Source organism: Notamacropus eugenii, chromosome 5 (assembly GCF_028372415.1).
Source record: "Notamacropus eugenii isolate mMacEug1 chromosome 5, mMacEug1.pri_v2, whole genome shotgun sequence".
Taxonomy (NCBI): domain Eukaryota; kingdom Metazoa; phylum Chordata; class Mammalia; order Diprotodontia; family Macropodidae; genus Notamacropus; species Notamacropus eugenii.
The window spans coordinates 5,967,574-5,988,669 of record NC_092876.1 but is presented as its reverse complement, the minus strand read 5'-3'; the positions used below and the strand labels follow the sequence as shown (position 1 = coordinate 5,988,669).

At 38.3% G+C, this 21,096-nt stretch overlaps 1 protein-coding gene and 1 long non-coding RNA gene across 5 annotated transcripts in view; one reads left to right on the top strand and one right to left on the bottom strand.

The window, feature by feature from the left end:
- LOC140508236 (uncharacterized) overlaps window positions 1-21,096 on the top strand; it is a 43,311-nt gene that overhangs the window by 10,098 nt on the left and 12,117 nt on the right. The window lies entirely within an intron of this gene.
- The window catches only part of LOC140508222 (uncharacterized), a 36,634-nt gene continuing 23,059 nt past the window's right edge, over window positions 7,522-21,096 (bottom strand). For all 3 annotated transcript variants that reach the window (XM_072615998.1, XM_072615999.1, XM_072616000.1), the window contains one exon: window positions 7,522-10,297. In XM_072615998.1, the coding sequence (XP_072472099.1) occupies window positions 7,623-10,297 (2,675 nt within the window). In that variant the 3' untranslated portion in view covers window positions 7,522-7,622. The remainder of the gene's footprint in view (window positions 10,298-21,096) is intronic.

The window sequence follows — 21,096 nt, the reverse complement described above, 5'->3', positions numbered from 1 at the left end:
TGGTTCTGGCAGCTGAAAGCTATATGTCATTTACCTGTTGCTGAGCTGGAGCTGCCTGCTGTGTGCTGAGGTCAGGTGAGGTCCTTCTGCGTTTCACCAGGATTACTCTCAAGCTCATGGTGTGAGGTGTGCGAGAGGGGTAGTCAGGCTGCTGGAGGTCTACCCCTCTCCTTGGGCTATGCTAAAACACTGTTAGATTCAGATGCTGATGTGTGCAGATTGCTCTGGCTCTGTGAAGGCGTGCCTAGGGTTCTGATGTTGGCACTTGCCTTCCATTACCCTGGGACTCTGGATTTTCCACTGGTCTGCTATGGAGTGGGATGGTGCTGGCTTTGTGGCACACTTCCTGTCATATAGTGGTCCCCTTCAGCTACAGCAAGAGAGACCTTTCCCATTAATCACAGTAGACTCCTGAGTTAAAAGACTGCCATGCCCTATTTCTATTCTGCTCCCATTATTCCAGAATTTGTCCCAAACATTTAATTCTAACAATTATAATTGATCAATTGAAGTTCCTTGAGACAGTTTCAGAAACACTTCCTATAAATTTTCATTCTAAAAAATTAAGTTGAGTTCATAAACTGCACTCCATTGAAATAAAAAAAAAAATCAGTTATCTGTCATTAAAAACTTCACGAAGAATTTGGAGAGTTATCAAGTGACACAGGTTTAAAACTTGAGTTTCCTAAAAAATCATGAAAGGAAACATGACTTGGGATTAGGACAGAATTTCCAACTATTTCTGAAATGGCCCTAAACAAACTTTTGCAGTTTGGTACAATGGATTTATGCAAAGTGCCATTCTCAGAGCTGAAGATAATGAAGTCAAAATATCAATCAACTGTAAAAAAATGAAGAGCTCTACATCTTGCAGTATCAAATATTTCACCAAGACTTAATTCTTTCTGTAAATAAAAAAGCACACCCATCTCATTATTATACAAATTTGCTTTGATTTTTAATAAATGGTAAAATTATATGGATACCAAAGGAGTGCTTTGAAATAAATTTCTTTATGACTTATTATCAGGAAATATTTTGCGTACCTAATGATGTCTACCTATACATCTGAAATCATATAAAAATATCAACAGCAAAAACAGGTCATTGGTGGAAAAAGTTTAATAAAACCTGCCTATCAGCAAAATGTGCTTTCATTCATTTTCTTCATTTTGTTGCCAGTCATTTCAGTCATGTCTCTTTGTGACCCCACCTAGGGTTTTCTGGGCAAAGATGCATGTCTTTCCAACTCATTTTACGGATGAAGAAATGAGGCAAAGAGGGTTACAGGACTTGATCAGTGTCACATCGTATCTGAGACTAGATCTATACTCAGGAAAATAAGTCTTTCTGACTTCAAGCCCAGCCCTCTATCTACTGTGCCACACAATAGAGCTTTCAATTATGGGTATTTTTTGCTTTTTCTTTATTTGAGACCAGGTTGGCTACCCATACTCTTTTTCACTTTAGCTGAAGCATAATAAATTCTGCTCTAACTTAGTATTTGAAGTCTGCATGTCATTCTGTTTGAAGTGTTTCTTTTATAAACAACATAAGCACATATTGTGGGACTCTGGTTTCTAATGAATTCTTGGTATCCTATTTTCTGGGTGAGTTCCTCACCTTCACAATGATAATTGCTAATTGTGCATTTTCCTCCATTTTATTCTTGTCCACTTATCCCTCTCTCTTTTTTTTTTTTTACCTCATTCCTTCTTCAAAAGTCAGCTTTACTTCTGATCATTAACCCTAAATTCCATGAATATACACTCCTGCATAATCTGATTTCTCTTACCTTTTCCCCTCCTACTTGCCCGAGTACAGATATTTACAGGAATATAGAGATACAGTTTTAGGTATACACTTTCTACCCTGAACCACCAGTTTTCCTTCCATTGTGCAGTCTTCCTTGAACATTTCTTTTACATGATTTAATTTGCCCAATTTTTCCTTTCTCTTCCCCGCTCTCAGTGCATCCTCTCTTCTCACTTTTCCCTTCCTTTTTTGAGATCATCCCAACACAATGGACACTAAGTAATCTCTTTTTAAATGCCCTAATGATCATAAAGTTCTTAGGTGTCCCCATAGAGTAATGTAAACACTTTCACCGTTGCAAGTGCCTTATGATGTCTTACTCATGATTATCTTTTGCTGCTTCTCTTGATTTTTATTTCAATGTCAAATTTCCTATTCAGTTCTGGACTCTTTAGGAGTGATTCGAAGTCCTTGGTTTCATTAACTATCCATTCTCACCCACAGAACTGTCCTGAGTTTCACTAAATTGCTTATTCTTAATTTTAATCCTACTTCCTTTGCCTTCTGGAATATTACATTTCAAACTCTCCAAACCTTAAAATTAGTGTCCGCTAAATCTTAGCTATTCTGATTGTGTCTCCATGGTATTTTAAGGAGTTTTCTGGCTAGTTATAATGCTTTCTTCTTGACCTACAAGTGCTGGATTCTGTTAAAATATATTTTTTTTAAAGCAAAAAAAAAAAAAACAAAGTTTATTAAAGATTCTCCATACTGGATTGACTCTTTTATTTAAATTTTTGTTTTTCATTTTTAACACAGTTTATAACAGATAAAACAATTCTAACTTTACATTAGGTGATACTTCTTTTTTAAAGCATTTAGAAAATGGACCACAAAAGAATTTTTTTTTAAGCATTAACCGAGACACAAATAATATTTATGTTGCCAACTTCTCAAGCTCTTGACCTGTCTCCACAGTATTACTAAGAATTAAAGGACCTTGACTTATTGTTGTTTAAGTCGCCTGCCTAACAGCTCAATTTTAGACTTAACCTCCGATGTTCCCCTACTCATAATCTATAATTGAACAGATCTGGTATTAAGCTTGCAAACCTTTTGACTACAGGAAATTGCCACCAAGAGTAGGGACATTGCAGGGATACAATATCTCCCCAACTTCACGTCAATTCCAGACAGGATTAGATTGTCCACTTGCATTCAGTCGGGCTTCAAGTCTGCCACATGTCAGTGGGGAAATTGAATAAGGAGAATCCTACCTCAGTCCAGGCTGAACAGTTGCTCTCTCACCCTTCCCATGAGATCACCTTTTGCAGTTCATACCAGCATCTCACCAGCTTACTGGCATCATGGATTGGAGGATCAGACCACCTTTCTTGCTATCCATACAGTCACTTAATAGCCACATAGCATCTAAAAATGGCAAGTTCCAATTACCAGATGTATGCACAAACTCTCCATCTACCCAAATAATGAAAAAAGATTCAAGAGCTAACGATATTTCCTTTGCATGTAGTAATGTAAATAGTTCAGCTTTAGAGAGTCTTTTATGGTTTTTCTTTCCTGTTTACCTTTTCATGCTTCCCTTGATTTCTGTCTTGGGAAATCAAATGTTTCTATACAGATCTGGCCTTTTCCTCAACATGAATGACTGAAAGTCATCTATATCACTGAATGAGCATTTATTCCCTTGAAGTATTATACTCAGATTTGCTGGGTAGGTGATTCTTGCTTTCAATCCCAGTTCCTTTGACCTCTGAAATATCCCATTGCAAGCCCTTCGATCCCTGAATGTTGAAGTTGCCAGATCCTGTGTTGTCCTGACCTTATTTCCACAGTACTCAAATTGTTTCTTTCTAGCTGCTTGCAGTATTTTCTCCTCGATCTGAGAACTCTGAAATTTGGCCACCATATTCCTAAGGAGTTTCTCTGTTCGTGTCTCTTTCAGGAGGTGATTGGGAATTCTTTCAATATTTATTTGACCCTCTGATTCTACAACATCAGGGCAGTTTTCCTTGATAATTTCATGGAAGATAATATGACTATTTTTGACTTCAGGCACAGCACTCTATCCATTATGCCACCCAATCTGCCTCTTTCAATTAGGGGTATTTGCCTTTCTCTTTGCCTGAGATCAGGATTGTTGTCCATTCTCTTTTTACTTTAGTGAAGCATCATAAAATCTGCTCTAACCCACTGTTGGAAACATGCATGTCTTTCAGTTGGAAGTGCCTCTCTTAGAAACAACATATTGTTGGATTCTGGTTTTTAATCTATCCTGCTATCCCTTACTATTTTCTGGGTGAGTTCATCACTATCACAATTATAATTGCTAACTCTGTAGTTCCCTTCATCCTATTCTCTTCTATTTATCCTTCACTTTTTTACCCTGTTCCCTCTTCATTTCCCCTGCTTTGCTTCTGATCATTAACCCTAACTTCCCTGAATATACTCTCCCTCTTACCCCTAGCCATTCTCTTACTCTTTCTCCTCCTACTTGCCCATGTACATATATGCACACATAGATTTAGATATACACTTCCTACCTTGCAGCATTTGTTGACCTTCCATTGGTAAGTCTTCCTCGAAATTTTTTACGTTTAATTTCACCAATTTTTCCTCTTTCTTCCCTCTCTCTCATTGTATCCCTTTTTCACTCCTCCAGTCTTAAGACCATCCCAACACAATGAATGCATAACTATTTCTTCTGAGTAATCTTCTAAATATCCCAATGATCATCAAGTTCTTAGTTTTTCCCAACATAGGAATGTTAACAGTTTAAACTTTGCAAGTCCGTTATGATGTCTCACTCATATTCACTTTTTTTGCTTCTCTTGAATTTTGTGTTAAATGTCCTACTCAGCTCTAGAGTCTTTAAGAGGCCTTAAAAATTCTGTTTCATTAAATATCCATTTGTCACATGTAGAATTACACTAAGCTCTGCTGAATTATTTTTCATCTTAATCCTACCTCCTTTAACTTCTGGAATATCATATTCTATATTCTCCAGTCCTTAAAAGTAGTGTCTAGTTAATTTTATTAATCCAGATTTTTGGCTCCATGGTATTTGAATGATTTTTTTTTCTGGAATTACTTTCTTCGTGACCTACAAGTTTTAGATTTTTAAAAAAATATTCCTAGGACTTTTCATTTTTGGCTTCCTTCCAGGATATGACCAAAAGGTTCTTTGAATTTCTGCTTCACCTTCTGGTTATAATAGAACAGATATCCTTTCTATTTTCTTGATATCAGACATCTAAGCGCTTTTGGTTTTTTATGATTGTTTTTAGGGAATCTGATAATTCCTAATGTCTTCCTGATCTGTTTTTCTAGGCCTCTAGTTTTCCTATGAGATATTTCACATTTTCTTCTCTTTAAAATTTTTATTGTGTTGTTTCTAGATCACTCATGGTGTGATCACATTGCAATTAACCAATTCCAATTCTGAAGGGATCATTTTCTTCAGGGAAATTTTGAACCTCTTTTGAACATTTGGACAATTCTGATTTTTAAGGACGAGTTTTTCAGTATTTCTTGTGACTCTTTCACTAAGCTGCTTTTGCTTCGGTCATAATTTTCTTCAATTGCTTTTATTGATTTTCCTAATTTTCCTCTAACCTTCTCATTTGATTTTTAAAATCTTCTTTTGTTCTGTATTATTCTTTTTGCGTTCTTCTTGGAATTCTTGTTGGGCTTGTGTCCAATTTGCCTGTTTCTTCGTGGCTTTGCTTATACTCACTGGGATCAACCTCCTCATTTCAGAGATGACCAACCTGAGGAAAGAGAGGTTGTTCTTTGCCCAGAGTTACAAAGTCAGAGAGCATCTCAGACAGGATGTAAACTCAAGGCTTCCAGATAGTAAACTCAGTGCCCTATAACATACTGCCTTACTCTACACTATTTTGAATAGCAACCTCAATTATTAAAAAATGACTTCATTGTCCAAACCTTTTCTATTATGACGCTTGTGACCCAAGCAGTGATAAGAATAAAGACTCAAAGAGTGGTTTAAAGCTTTCAAAGCAATGGATAGATATTCTCAAATGTGATCCACACACCAACACAGAGATGTGTTACTACTATGCACATCGTACAAGAGATGGGGAATGTTAAGGCACAAGCTCAGTTTTCACGAGAATGGTCTTGGGTCAGGTAAAGGTGAGGGCTTCTTGAAACCACCAAGCTCTCACGAGGCCCCCCAGAGAACAGCTGGGAATTGAGGGAGTGAGACACGAGTTATCTTGTTTTCCACCTGTTCTCAGTGGAAACTTGCTGGGGAGAGCATTCCCCCCTTGAGACTGGTCCATGGTCTGAGCACACCTTTCGTTAATTCACTAAGGGGCTGACAGCATGCACAGTCCACGAGTTAACTATGCAGCTGGGAGAGCTTAAATGGGGACAGGAAAGCCTGAGAGGGGTGTTGTTTTTTTTCTTTCTCCTCAGGAAGGAGGACGCTCCCGCAGAGAGAACTCACCCTGCATGCTGACATGTAGCTTGTATCCGGAGTAAAGCCTACACCTCTGCTTCACTCTGGCAGTCTCTTCTCTTATGTTTATCTGGCTGATCCCCAAAGACCTGAGATAGGGAAGAGAACCCGGCAGCCCATGCCATTAGGCAGGATAGGGGAAAACTGAGGCACTGAGAGGCTAAGTGATTTATCCTCGGTCACACAGCTAGGAAGTGTCACAGACTGAATTTGAACTGAGGTCTTTTTTTTCAGAGACAGTATTGTGTCCACTGTGCCACATACTATTCCATAAATAAATTTCCAACAGTTCCCATAATATTTCCACAGAATTTTTTGTGTCAACAGAAAACAAAACAGGAAACCAGTGGGAATGACTGTTGGTTTTATGGCATGCGAATGTTATGGAATATTATTGAGAAATGAAAATCAATAGTATGTCAGAGAAAAAAATATCACATTTAAAGGGGTACATGCACAGTAGGAAATCTGGGATGTCTAACACTGTGCTGAAGCCAGAACTGCATCTGAAAGTCTTTCCAGAGTGATTATATTCATAAGGTTTTTTTCCAGGGTGGATTCTCTCTTATTCAGCAAGACTGGAGCATTGTCTCAAATATTTTCCACATTGATTAAATTAATAAATTCACATTTCACTGTGAATGCTCTGATGTACAGCAAGAGCCAAACTACATCTGAAACTCTTTCCACACTGACTACAATAATAAAGTTTCTGTCCAGTGTGGATTCTCTGATGTAGAAGAAGACTGGAGCTCTGTCTCAAAGTCTTTCCACAATTATTCCATTTATATGATTTTTTTCCAATGTAGATTCTCTGTCTGTAAAGAGAATAACTACATCTAATATTCACACACAATGATCACATTCATAAGATTTCTTTCAAGTATGGATTCTCTGATGTGCAGCAAGACTGCTCCTGCCTCTGAAAGCCTTTCCACATTGATTACATTCATCAGGTTTCTTTCCAGTGTGGATTCTCTGATGTACAGCACGAGTGGAGGTGCATCTGAAAGCCTTTCCACATTGACTACATTCATAAAGTTTATTTCCAGTGGGGATGCTCTGATGAAGAGTCGAGCTTTGGTTGGAACAGAAATGCTTTCCACATTGATTACATTCATGAGGTTTCTTTCTAGTGTGGACTCTCTGATGCACAGCAAGATAGGAGCTGCATCTGAAAGCCTTCCCACATTGATTACATTCATAAGGTTTCTCTGCAGTATGGCTTCTCTGATGTCGAACCAAGTGGTGCTTCTGTTTAAATGACGTTCCGCATTGATTACATTCATAGGGTGTCTCTACAGTGTGGATTCTCTGATGTACAGTAAGACTGGAGCTGCATGTGAAACCCTTTCCACGTTGATTACATTAATAAGGTTTTCCAGTATGGATGCTCTGATGACAAGTTGGAACTAAAATGCTTTCCATATTGATTATATTCATAAGGGTTCTTTCCACTGTGGGTTCTCTGATGTGCAGTGAGTCTGGAGCCGGATCTGAAAGCCTTTCCACACACATTACATTCATAAGGTTTCTCTCCAGTGTGGCTTCTCTGGTGTACAGTAAGACTGGATTTGCATGTGAAAACTTTTCCACATTGATTACATTCATATGGCTTCTCTCCAGTGTGGATTCTCTGATGTACACTGAGAGTGGAGCTGCGTCTGAAAGTCTTTCCACACTGATTACATTCATAAGGTTTCTCTCCAGTGTGGATTCTCTCATGAGCAGCAAGGGTAGAGTTCTTTCCGAAAACCTTTCCACACACATTACATTCATAGGGTTTCTCTCCAGTGTGGATTCTCTGATGCCCAGTGAGACTGGAGCTACATCTGAAAGCCTTTCCACAGTGATTACATTCATAAGGTTTCTTTCCAGTATGGATGCTCTGATGATAATTAAGGCTGTAGCTTGATCTGAAAGCCTTTCCACATTGATTACATTCATATGGTTTCTCTCCAGTGTGGATTCTCTGATGGACACTGAGACTGGAATTGGATCTGAAAGCCTTACCACACTGATTACATTCATAAGGTTTCTCTCCAGTGTGGATTCTCTGATGGACACTGAGACTGGAGCTACATATGAAAGCCTTTCCACACTGATTACATTCATAAGGTTTCTTTCCATTATGGATGCTCTGATGATAAGTAAGGCTGTTGCTGGATCTGAAAGCCTTTCCACATTGATTACATTCATATGGTTTCTCTCCAGTGTGGATTCTCTGATGTCCAGTGAGACTGAAGCTATATATGAAAGCCTTTCCACAGTGATTACATTCATAAGGTTTCTCTCCAGTGTGGCTTCTCTGATGTCGAACAACGTGGTGCTTCTGTTTAAATGTCTTTCCGCATTGATTACATTCATAGGGTGTCTCTCCAGTGTGGATTCTCTGATGTACGGTAAGACTGGAGCTGCATGTGAAACCCTTTCCACATTGATTACATTCATAGGGTGTCTCTCCAGTGTGGATTCTCCGATGTATGGTAAGACTGGAGCTGCATGTGAAACCCTTTCCACATTGATTACATTCATAAGCTTTCCCACTATGGATGCTCTGATGATAATTTAGGCTGTAGCTGGATCTGAAAGCCTTTCCACATTGATTACATACATATGGTTTCTCTCCAGTGTGGATTCTCTGATGTAGTCTGAGACTGAAGCTGCATCTGAAAGCCTTTCCACAGTGATTACATTCATAAGGTTTCTTTCCAGTATGGATACTCTGATGATAATAAAGGGTGTAGCTGGACCTGAAAGTCTTTCCACATTGATTACATTCATATGGTTTCTCTCCAGTGTGGATTCTCTGATGGACACTGAGACTGGAATTGGATCTGAAAGCCTTTCCACACTGATTACATTCATAAGGTTTCTCTCCAGTGTGGATTCTCTGATGGACACTGAGACTGGAGCTACATATGAAAGCCTTTCCACAGTGATTACATTCATAAGGTTTCTTTCCAGTATGGATGCTCTGATGATAACTAAGGCTGCAGCTGGATCTGAAAGCCTTTCCACATTGATTACATTCATAAGGTTTCTCTCCAGTGTGGATTCTCTGATGTTCAGCAAGATTACAGCTTCTTCTAAAAGACTTTCCACATTGATTACATGCATAAGGTTTCTCTCCAGTGTGGATTCTCTGATGTAGAGTGAGACCATATCTTCTTCTGAAAGACTTTCCACATTGATTACATTCATAAATCTTTTCCCCAACATGAATTTTCTCATGTCTAGTAAGATGACTCCTCTCAGTGAAGGTCCTACTACACTGACTACAAGAATAAGATTTCTTGACAGTGTGGCTTCTCTGATGTACAACAGAAGAGGAGTATTCTCTGAACGTTTTATCACTTTTATGACACTCATGAGATTTATTTCTACTAAGAATTCTCTGATGGGAAATGAGGGACAAATGTAGCCTGAAGGCCTGCTCACATTGCATGCATTTATGTCGATTTTGGCTAGAATGAAATTTTGGATGGTGAGTGACTGATAACTGCTGCTTAAAGGATTGACCACATTCAATGCATTCATAATGTTTCTCTCCACTTTGAATTTGTTGATGGTCAACGAGGTTTGAATTATCAGTGCAGGCCTTCTTCCTTTCATTAGGTGTAATTCCCATTTCTCTGGGATGACCTTTCTGGTGTCTAATTAGCTCTGAATTCAACCTGAAGGTCATCTCACATCCATTACATTGATAATTTTGCACTTCCAGAGGCTTCCCAAGAGACTCAATAGGCCTTGCCTGTCCAGTAGAGCTTTCAGTATATTTCTGATCCTGTGAACAGCCATTCCCTGATACCTTTCTCTTGCAGTGAATTAGGACTGAACTTTGTCTGAAACTCTTTCCATCTTCATCAGATTCACAGTGACCCTTTTGTTTTTTCTTGATCTTCATATGAGATTCACAGATTTCTCTCCAACTGAAGTCAGAGTGGCCATTACTCATGAAACTTGGGTGCTGCGATGCTTGCACAGAAATGCTCAGCTCTGAAGCAGTTTTCCTGATTTCAAGCTTGGTCTCTCCATCTGAAGGAAACAAAGAAATGTATTTATTCCTTATTTATGAAGACAAACAGATATAAACAAACATATGCTCTACCTCCATTGATACAAAGTAACAAATTAGTAATATATTTCCTATTTTTTTATTACGTTTCATTATCTCTCTCTGTGTAGAGACTATTATATAAGCAATCTTTTAAACAAGTACGCAGTGGAAGTAGGACACTTGGCATGCCTGTAATATCATTTTCAATGCGTTGCTACAGAACTATGAGTTCAAGCCCAATGAACAGTATGAGAAATACACTACAAAATGTAATTTGAGTTCAGACATTTTAAGAATACAAAGGTGGTGGAATTTGTTTACAACTATACTGCTTTTCACATCCACTATAAATTCACTGTGCTTATGAAAAGTGATGAGTATTATTTTGTACTCAGCTGTTTCAAAAATAGTTTCTTTGAGAAGGTATTGCTCAGGTCCCTGATTATAGGCAGAGGACCAGTATCTCACCCTGGAATAGAAGGCAACTATTGTCAAGTAGCAGGACTTGACAATGATCCCTGACCCAGACTTCCCCCATCTCTCCCTCACTGCATTTCTCAAGGCCAGTTTTTTGTACTTTCTATGGGCTTAGGGATCTTCCTGCTCCTCTTTATTGATCAGCTTTGATGGCTTATCACATTCCTTCTTTGTAATCATTCCTTAGCAATTTCCAACTTTGTGTCCAACTTTGCTTATATTATCTTTTGATCCACAGAGAAGGCATTTGTGGCTCACATCCTAAATATTCCCACTATTTCATTCCCTAGGACATCAACAGGCAGAGTGAAGTTCCCTGCTGATAGGTTTTATTTCCTCTTTTCTGTTCTCATGTCTAAGGGCACATAACTGCCTGTCTTGTTTTTGTACTCAACTGAGGCATGCTCTATTCTGGTCTAAGCCATCATTCTTTTAGGACAGCCATTATCTCTTTCCTTGGGAAAATTTTACATGTGATTCCTTCTGCTCCCCATTGGAAAAAACAATAGGAAAAGCACAATCCTTGTAATGAACATGATTTTAAAAATCCATTTCCATCCCATATGCAAAAATAGTATTTCTTTAAGTATGTCATCCTTCTCCCTGTAGGACTACTGTTCCTATTGTAGCCCCAGCCATTTGATGGCTGATCAACCCTTTGAGTCTCCACATTAATGGCCCAAGGGGTTTGGCCTGAAAATTCTCTAATATGACCTGCAGAAGAAAACAGTTGCCCAATTAATTATGGGTATGTTTAACCAAGTAAAATAAATGTAAATATACAATCTTATTTAATTGCATAAATTTAGTACAGGAATACAAAATATGATATTACATTACATAAACATAGAATAATTTATAAGTCTATCAATTCAATAATGCAAGTGCACCACTCTTTTCCTCCAGAAAAATGAACATGTACTCCTCTTAAGCACAATAGTTCTTCTGCAATGATTCCAAACTCATGATCAGGTACACAATACTTTGCAAATCCATGCAGTGATTACATCAAATGTGGACCACTTCTGATTAGGTGCAGTATGTTCCTTCAGCTTCTCAACCTGACATCAAATTGTTTCCCAGTCCCTCAGAAAAGTTGGAAATTCAACTGTAAATTGATTCCCATGGATGGTCCCAGTCACGCAGCTGGACTCATTTTCTTTCTGACACTACACCAGAGTACTCCTCTCATTCTCAGGTCATCTTGTAAGCATGGCTCATCACCAGGTAATCACCAGATCGAGATCTTACAAATACTGACATGGATGGAAGGCTTTTTGGCAACCATGAACACCTTCCAAGTGATGGTGGAATCATCATGGACTATCACAACCATTCCACAAAGACAGTCCTTATATTGGCCCTCATTGCACTCTTCAGGCTTTTTTCTGAGCTGAACTTCTCTGTTATATATGTTGCTAGTCTTCAGTTGAGCAAATTGTCCCTCCCTCTTTTTTAAACACCAGTACATAGTTATGGAATAAAGCAAGCATTTTTATAACAAAGTACAAGAAAAAAGATGTCTGTGTGTGAAACCGTAAATCTGCCATGCACAACTTGCTATTCCTTTCAAATATATGAGAAAATTGTCAAGTAAATTATCTTCTTTTTCTTCCCTCCCCTACCTTAAAGATGGCTACCATTAGACACAAATATATATAGAAACGTATATAATTATATGTACATATATATATATAAAATTATTCAACACATACTTGTATTTCTAAGTTATATCTCTGGATGTAGGAAGTACCTATCTTCCCATGGCCTTTATACTTATTTGGGGTATTTATAAAAGTCAGTATAACTTATTCACTGAAAGTCATTCTATATTTGGGGGGGGGGCAGGTGGTGAGTGTAGAGGGCATGAGACAATAGAGGTTAAGATATATGCCCAGGGTCTCTCATACAGTTAGTAAGTGTCAAATATTTAAGGCCAGATGGAAACTTGGGCCCTCCTCACTTCAGATCCAGTGCTGTATCCACTGTATCACCTATCTAGCCCTCAAACTCATTCTGAAAACAAAAATGTTGTTCCTCTATATCATATTCTCTTGGTTTTGCTCATTTCACTCTTCATTATTTCATGCAAGATTTTCCTTGATATTCTCCAGTCAATGAACTCATCATTTCTTATAGCAAAGTTCTTTATAATTTCCATCATGACCATAGACCACAACATGTTTAGCTAACTGGGCAGATTTCCAAAGAAAGTGGTTGGCAACAAAGGTCAGTCATTCAGAAAAGTTTTTGTGAGGCTATAGCTGGTGTGCCCATGGTACAAAGAAGAACTCCCTTTCAAAGTTCATTTTAAATAAAATTAAGAAACAAGAAGGAGGAATGCATTGGGAGAGGGGGAGGTAGAATAGGGTAAATTATCTGACAGTAAAAAAGATGTGAAAGACCTTTTACAGTAGAGCAAAAGATGGTGAAGGTGGGGGAAGGGGGGAAATGTTACTCTCACCAGATCTGACACAAAGAGGGAATAACATCCACACTCATTGGGGAGTATCTTGTCCTACAGGAAAGTAGGAGAGGTAGGGCAGAAGAGAAGCAGGGGAGGGCTGATGGAAGTGGGAGCAGATTGGGGAAGATAAAAGGCAGAAGCAAACCACTTGTGAGGATGAGGAAGGTGAGACAAGAGAGAATGAGAAAAATGTGGGAAAGAGGATGGAGGGAAATAGGAATGATAAACTTTGAAAAAATTGTGGCAGTAGGTTTCTCTGATCAAGACCCCCTTTCTCAAATATAAAGAGAACTGAGTCAAATTTATAGGAAGTATTCAAAATTATCTATAGTCATATGAACAAATGCTCTAAATCACTATTTATTAGAGAAATGCAAGTTGAAAACACTCTGAGGGATCACTCCAAACCTATCAGAATGGCTACCATGACAGAAAAGGAAAATGATACATGTTGGAGTCAATGTGGAAAACTGAGACACTGAGGCACTGTTGGTAAAGTGGTAGTGATTCTACTGTTGTCAAGCACAATTTGGAATTATGTCAAAAGGATTATAAAAGCCTCTCTGCCCTTTGACTAAGCAATACCACTACTAGGTCAGTTTGTCAAAGAGGTTGAAAAAGCAAAAAAAAATATACTGTAGCTATACACATAGAAACATTTATAGCAGCTCTTTTAGTGGTAGCAAAGAATTGGAAACTGAGGGGCTGTCCATCCATTGGAGAATGACAACCAATTGTTGCACGTAATTGTGATCAAATACTGTTGTGTCATAAGAAATAAAAGAGCACGATGTTTTCAGAAAACCCTGAAAAGGTTCATATGGACCGATACAAAGTCAAATGAGTAGACCCAGAAGAACACCGTATACAGGACCAGCAATATTGTAGGATGATCAGCTGTAAATCTGAGCCAACTGCTTTGCTCAAAGAGCACAAAAAATTGTTCTCAGCAAATCATCCAAGGAAATTTTGAAGGAAAAGCCTGTGTCTTGAGAAAGAACTGACTGAGTCTGGTTGAAGAAGGAAACATACTTTTTCTTTTCCTTTTTTATCTGTTTTCTTTCACAACGTAATGTGGAAATACGTTTTGCATGATTGAACATCTGTAGTCTGTATCAAATTGCTTGCCTTCTCAGTGAGTGAGTGGAGGTTGGGGTTAATAAGAGAATTTGAAACTCAAAAAAATTTTAAAAGGAATGTTAGAAATGGTTTTTACATTTAATTGAGGGAAAATAAGACAGTACTTTTGCTAAAAGAAAAGAAAAGTTGTATATATAAAGATTGTTTCAAAGAACCCAAAGTAATAGTGCAATTGACCTTCAAATACTTTTATCATTTCATACAACCCCTCTCATTACCCAAAAGAAAATAAGTCTTTTTCTATAATGACTAGCAATTCATATTATTCATCCCATTGACTAGATAGGGAACTAAAAATGAAAAATAGACAAGTCTCAGCAAGAGAACTTGCAAATTGTCTTCCTAGTTCCCAGCTCCTCCATATACAAGGCAATACTCTCCTTGCATCCTGATCATCAAGCCAAATACACAACATTCACAATAGAGATTTGGGCCTGAAGTCCAGAATGCCTGAGAGTTCCAGAGGCAGCTCAGAACCTTCCTGCCAATGTGATGCTGGGCAAGTCACAGTACTTTTGCATGCCTTGGTTTCCTTATCTGTAAAATGAGGATCATAATAGCACCTACTTCCTACTATTCTTATGAGAAGCAAATGAGGTAATACTTGGAACACCTTGGTACAGATGAGGCACTACTTCATTGTGAGCTCTTCTTATTATTTTTTACTATTTACTCCTTTCAACTCAGTTCTCCTTCTTGAACAGCCCTTCTCCTACAAGGCCCTAACTGTTACTTCAGTCCCTGGAATCTGGTTGTTGTCCTTCATCTTCAAAGATGACCAAAATGGCATCACCATTGTAAAGTGAAATTTCAGTGTGTCTTACTGTGGCTGATCAGACCAACATGACCTAGGAATGCTCTACCACAGGTTAGGCACAGATAGTCTATGTGAATATCCCAAATTTGTGCATCCTGCCTTTACTTTGTGCTGTCTGAAATCTTCTTTGGTCAAAAACCACAGCACCCTTTCTGATGTGGGCACACCATGCTGAGTGGGCCTGTGTCAGTGACTCCCATGTTACAGAGTCAAATCCAAAGTTCTTGAGAGAGACTTTGAGAGTGTCCTTGTACTGTTTCTTCTGGCCACCATGAGATCACCTGCCCCATGCAAGTTCTCCATAAAATACTCTTTTTGGCAAGCATACATTTTGCATCTGAACAACGTGGCCAGTCCATGGGAGTTGCACTCTCTGAAGCATAGTTTGAATGCTTGGCAGTTCAGCTTTAGCAAGGACTTTAGTGTCTGGTATCTTATCCTGCCAGGTGAACCTCAGAATCTTCCTAAGACAGTTCAAATGGAAGTGATTCAGTTTCCTGGCATGACACTGGGAGAATATCCATGTTCCACAAGCATATAACAATGAGGTCAGCACCACAGCTCTGTAGACCTTCAAGTTTGCTAGTCAGTCTAATACCTCTTCTCTCCCAAAACTTTCTTTGGAGCCTCCCAAAGACTGAGCGAGCTCTGGCAACACATGTATCAACCTCATTGTCAATGTGTACATCCCTGGAAAGTACACTACCAAGGTAAGTGAACTTATTCACAGCATTCATAACTTTTCCATTTGTTGTCACGATCCATGTATGGATGGTGCAGTTGTGGCTGATGGAGCACCTGGAATCTAGTCTTTCTGTGGTCACATGGAGGTTCTGCCTCAACCCTGCTTTCTGTCTCCTTTTTTTACCTCATACCTACAAGGAGTTACCTTTGTCCAGTTCTAACGTGGATGGCACCTGAGCAGAGCCAATACTGGAGATTCCAAAGGTTGCTGGAGGGTGTCCTGCTATGGGACACCTGGCAATCAACCACCCATCTCCATAAACTGATGGTGGCAGCCATCTATATGGATCTGGGGAATGATTCTCCAAAAATGGAGACAAAGACTGGATCATACAAACCATAAAGGAACTTGGCTTGGTGACGTAAGCAAGCCTCAGCATTGGATTACTTCAAGTTAAGACACTGGCACTCCTGTCTCCTCACATGCTGAATAATGAAGAGAGAAAATCAGGAACCCAAGTTGCTAGGGTCCACTGCCAATTTTGGTAACACCATCTCAGCTGGGCAAAGACTGTGGCAAAGCAATCCTCTGACACCTCCCTAACTGATTCCTTATCTCAGTTTTTCCAGATCTTTTCATTCCTCTCAGGCCCTCCCATAGGGCTCACTCCCACCAACCCTCTCAGTTGAGAACCTGGCCTCATATTTCACTAAAACAATTGGACATTTCCTCTGAGCTCTCTTATCTCATGCTAATCTCATGCAAATTCTTTTCCTCCTTTACCCCAGTCTCTGATGAAGAGGGGGCCAGATGTTCCTCCAGCATATTACCTACTTATCATCACTATTTTCAATTTCTTTCTTTCCACTGGCTCCTTCTCAACTGCCACAAATGAAATCATATCTTCTTGGACCTCAAAAAAGTCCTCCCTTTGAGATGAGCACTGTTAGAATTTTACTCTCATCAGATTTGACTCAAAGAGAGAATAACATACTCAGTATAGAAATATAACTTACCCTACAGAAATTTTGGAGGGGCAAGGGGAAAGAGGAAAGAAAAAGGAGGGGGTAGTAGAAAGGAGGGAAAAAGGAGTAAAGGAAGAAAGGGAGGGTCTGATAGGAGGGAGGACAGATTGAGGGAGGCAGTGCTCAAAAGCAAAATTCTAGTGAGGAGGGAAAGGGAGAAAGAACAAAAGCATATAAATAGGGGGAAATAGGATGGAGAGAAAGACACGGATAGTAATCATAACAGTAAATGTGAATGGCATGAACTCTCCCTCATAAAACCGAGGGAGATAGCAGCGTGGGTTAAAATCCACACTCCGACAATGTGTTGTGTACAAGGAAAACATTTGAAGGAGAAGGATACACACAGAGTAAAGATAAAAGGCTGGAGTAGAATATATTATGCTTCAGTTGAAGGAAAGAAGCAGGGCTAGCAAAAGCAAGAATAAATCTAACTAAAAGAGATAAGGAAGGAACCTACTTCCTGCTAAAAGATACTACAGGCAATGAAGTTATATCATTCCTAAACACATGCACGAAGTAGTATAGCATCAAAATTCTTACAACAGAATTCATGGAAGTTCATGGAAGAAATAGAGAGTAAAACTATACTGGTGGGGGACTTCAGCCTACTCCTCTCAGAACTAGATAAATCTAAGCACAAAATCAACAAGAAAGAAGCTAAGGATGAAAAGAGAGATGTGGAACACTTCTGGAGAAAACTGAATGAAGATAGAATGGAATATGCCTTTTTCACAGTGCTACAAGGCACCTACACAAAAACTGACCATGTATTAGGGCATAAAAGCCTCACAATACAGTGCAGAAAGGCAGCAATATTAAAGGCATGATTTTCACACCATGATTCAAGAACAACTACATATAATAATGGGACATGGCAACATAGACTAAAAGTGAATGGGAAACAAAGTAGTGTAATCTTCAAGAATGATTTGGTCAAGGAAAAAATCATAGAAACAATCAATAATGTCATCCAAGACAATATCACTAAGGAGACAACACACCAAAACTTATGAGAGGCAGCAAAAGCAGTTCTTAGGTTAAGTTCTGTATCTCCAAATGCTTACAGGAAAACAATACAGAGAGAAGAACTAATGAACAAAAGATAGGAAAAGAATGAATAAAAATCCCCAATTCAATGCCAAATTAGAAATTCTGAAAACCAAAGGTGAGATTAATAAAATAGAAATTAAGAAAACTATTGAAGTAACAAATAAAACTTAGAGCTGGTTTCATGGGAAAAAAACAATAAAATAAGTAAACCTTTGTTAATTTTATTTTTAAAAGAGAGAAGAAAACTCAATGACCCGCATCAAATAGGAAAAGGCTGGATTCACCACCAAGGAAGAAGAAATGAAAACAATAAGTAGGAGCTATTGGGCCCAATTATATGCCAATACATTTGTCAATCTTAGTGAAATGGATGAACATGTACAAAAATATAAACTTCCAAGGTTAAAAGAAGAGGAAATAAAATACTGAAATAACCCCATTTCAGAAAATGAAACTGAATTAGCCATCAGTGAACTCCCCAAGAACAATGGCTAGGGCCAGATGGATTTACAAACTAATTCTATCAAACATGTAAAGAAGAATTAATTCCAGTATTATGTAAATTATTTGGGAAAATAGGCAAAGAAGGCGTGCTACCAAATTCTTTCTATGGTACAAATATAGTGCTGATACTTAAACTGGGAAGAGCCAAAACAGAGAAAGAAAAGTAGAGACCAATTTCCCTAATGAATGCAGTTGCAAACATTGTAAATAAACTATTAGAAAAGAGGTTACAGCAGCTGATCACTAGGATGATATATAATGACCACGTAGGATTTATTCCAGGAATGCAGGGCTATTTCCATAACAGGAAAACTATCAGCATAATTGACCATATCGACAACAAAACTAAGAGACATCATATGATTATCCCAATGGATACAGAAAAAGCTTTTGACAAAATCAATCACCCTTTCCTATTAAAAACAGTAGAGAGCAGAGGAATAGTCTTCCTTAAAATGAGAAGTAGAATCTACTTAAAACCATCAGCAAATATTTGTAATGGGGATAAGCTAGATGCATTTCCAATAAGATCAGGAATGACAAAACAATGTCCATTATCACCACAGTTATTCAAGAGGTAAAGGACCAGAAACACCAGTTTGAGCAAGAAGAGAAATAAAAGGAACTGAAGGAATTAGAATGGGCAAAGAAGAAAGCTATTTGTCTGCACGAGTTGTGATGGTACACCTTTAGAATCAAGTAAAAATTCAAATAAAAAACTTTGAAATAATAAATTTAGCAATGTTCCAAGATATAAAATAAACCCACATAGAGCATTCACATTTCTATATATTACCAACAAAGCCCAATAGCAAGAAATAGGAAGAGAAATTCCATTTAAAGTTACTGCAGACAATACAGAATATCTGGGAGTCTTCCCACCAAGACAAACTCAGGAACTGTAAGAACATAAACACAAAACACTTTTCATTCAAATAAAGTCTGATGTAAAAAATCAGAAAAATATCAGTTGCAGCTAGGTAAGGCAGAGCTAATATAATAAAAATGACAATTTTACCTTTGATAATTTACTTATTCAGTGCTATACCAATCACATTAACAAAAAATTATCTTATAGAGCTAGAAAAAAGTCATACCAAAATTCATCTGGAAGAATGGTCAAGAATATTTAAGGAAATTTATGAAAAGAAATGCTAGGGAAGGAGGCCTAACCAACCTAGATCTTAGAATGTATTATAAAGCAGCAATTATCAAAACTTCTTGGTACTGGCTAGAAAATGGAGGGGTAGATCAGTGGAATACAGGACACAGTAGTCAATGACTACAGCAGTCTACTGTTGGATAAAACCAAGGACCCCATCCTTACCCCTCTTATGCTTATCCTTCTGGGGTAAGACCTCACCCTTTGACAAAAACGGCTAGGAATACTGGAAAACAGTGTGGCACAAAATGAGCATAAATCAGCATGTGACACCATGTATCACAATACTCTGCAAACAGTTACAGGATTTAGATATCAAGGCTGATACCACCAGCAAACTAGGAGAATAAGGAATAGTGTACCTGTTAGATCCATGGAGAAAGGAAGAACTTATGACCAACTAAGAGGGAAAGAACATTAGGAAATGCAAAATGGATGATTTTGATTCCATTAAACTGAAAAGGTTTTGCAGGAACAAAGCCAGTTCAACCAAGATTACAAGTGAAGCAGAAAGCTGGGAAATAAATTTCAAAGTCAATGCCTCTGGTAAAGCCCTCATTACTCAAATATGTAGAGGACTGAGACAAATTCATGATGATACAAGTCATTTCCCAATTGATAAATGGGGAAAGGACATGAACAGGCAGTTTGGGGAGGCAGAAATCAAAGCTATGTATAGTGATATGAAAAAAACTCTCAATCACTATTAATTAGAGAAATGCAAATCCAAACAACTCTAAGGTTATCGCATCCCACATTGGCTAACATGACAACACAGGAAAATGATAAATGCTGGAGAAGATGTGAGAAAATTGGAACAGTACTGCATTGTGGGTGAAGTTGTAAACTGATTCAACCATTCTGGAAAGGAATTTGGATCTATACACAAAGGGCTTGCAAAACTACACACACCCTTTGACCTAGAAATATTACTTTTAGGTCTATATCCTCAAGAGATCATAACAATGGGAAGAAGACCTATATGTACAAAAATATTTCTAGTAACCTTCTTTGCAGTGGTCAAGAATGGGAAATCAGTTGATTTCCAACGATCAAATGGGGAATGACTGAGAGAGTTGTGGTATAGGAATGGAATGGAATACTACTGTTCCATAAGAACTGAGGAGCAGGCAGACTTTAGAAAAACCTGGAAAGACTTAAATGAACTGATGCTGTCTAAAATGAGGAGAACCAGGAGAATACTGTACACACTAACAGCCACACTGTGTGCTGACTGACTTTGACAGACTTAGCTCTGCTCAGCAATGCAAGGATCTTAGACAACTCCAAAGACTCATGATGGAAAATGCTGCCCACATCCAGAAAAAGAACTCTGGAGTCTGAATGCAGATTGCAGCAGACAATTTGTTCTCTTTCCTTTTCTTTCTTCTTTCTCCAGATTCTTCCCATTGGTTCTCACTCTTCTTTACAACATGACTCATGGGAA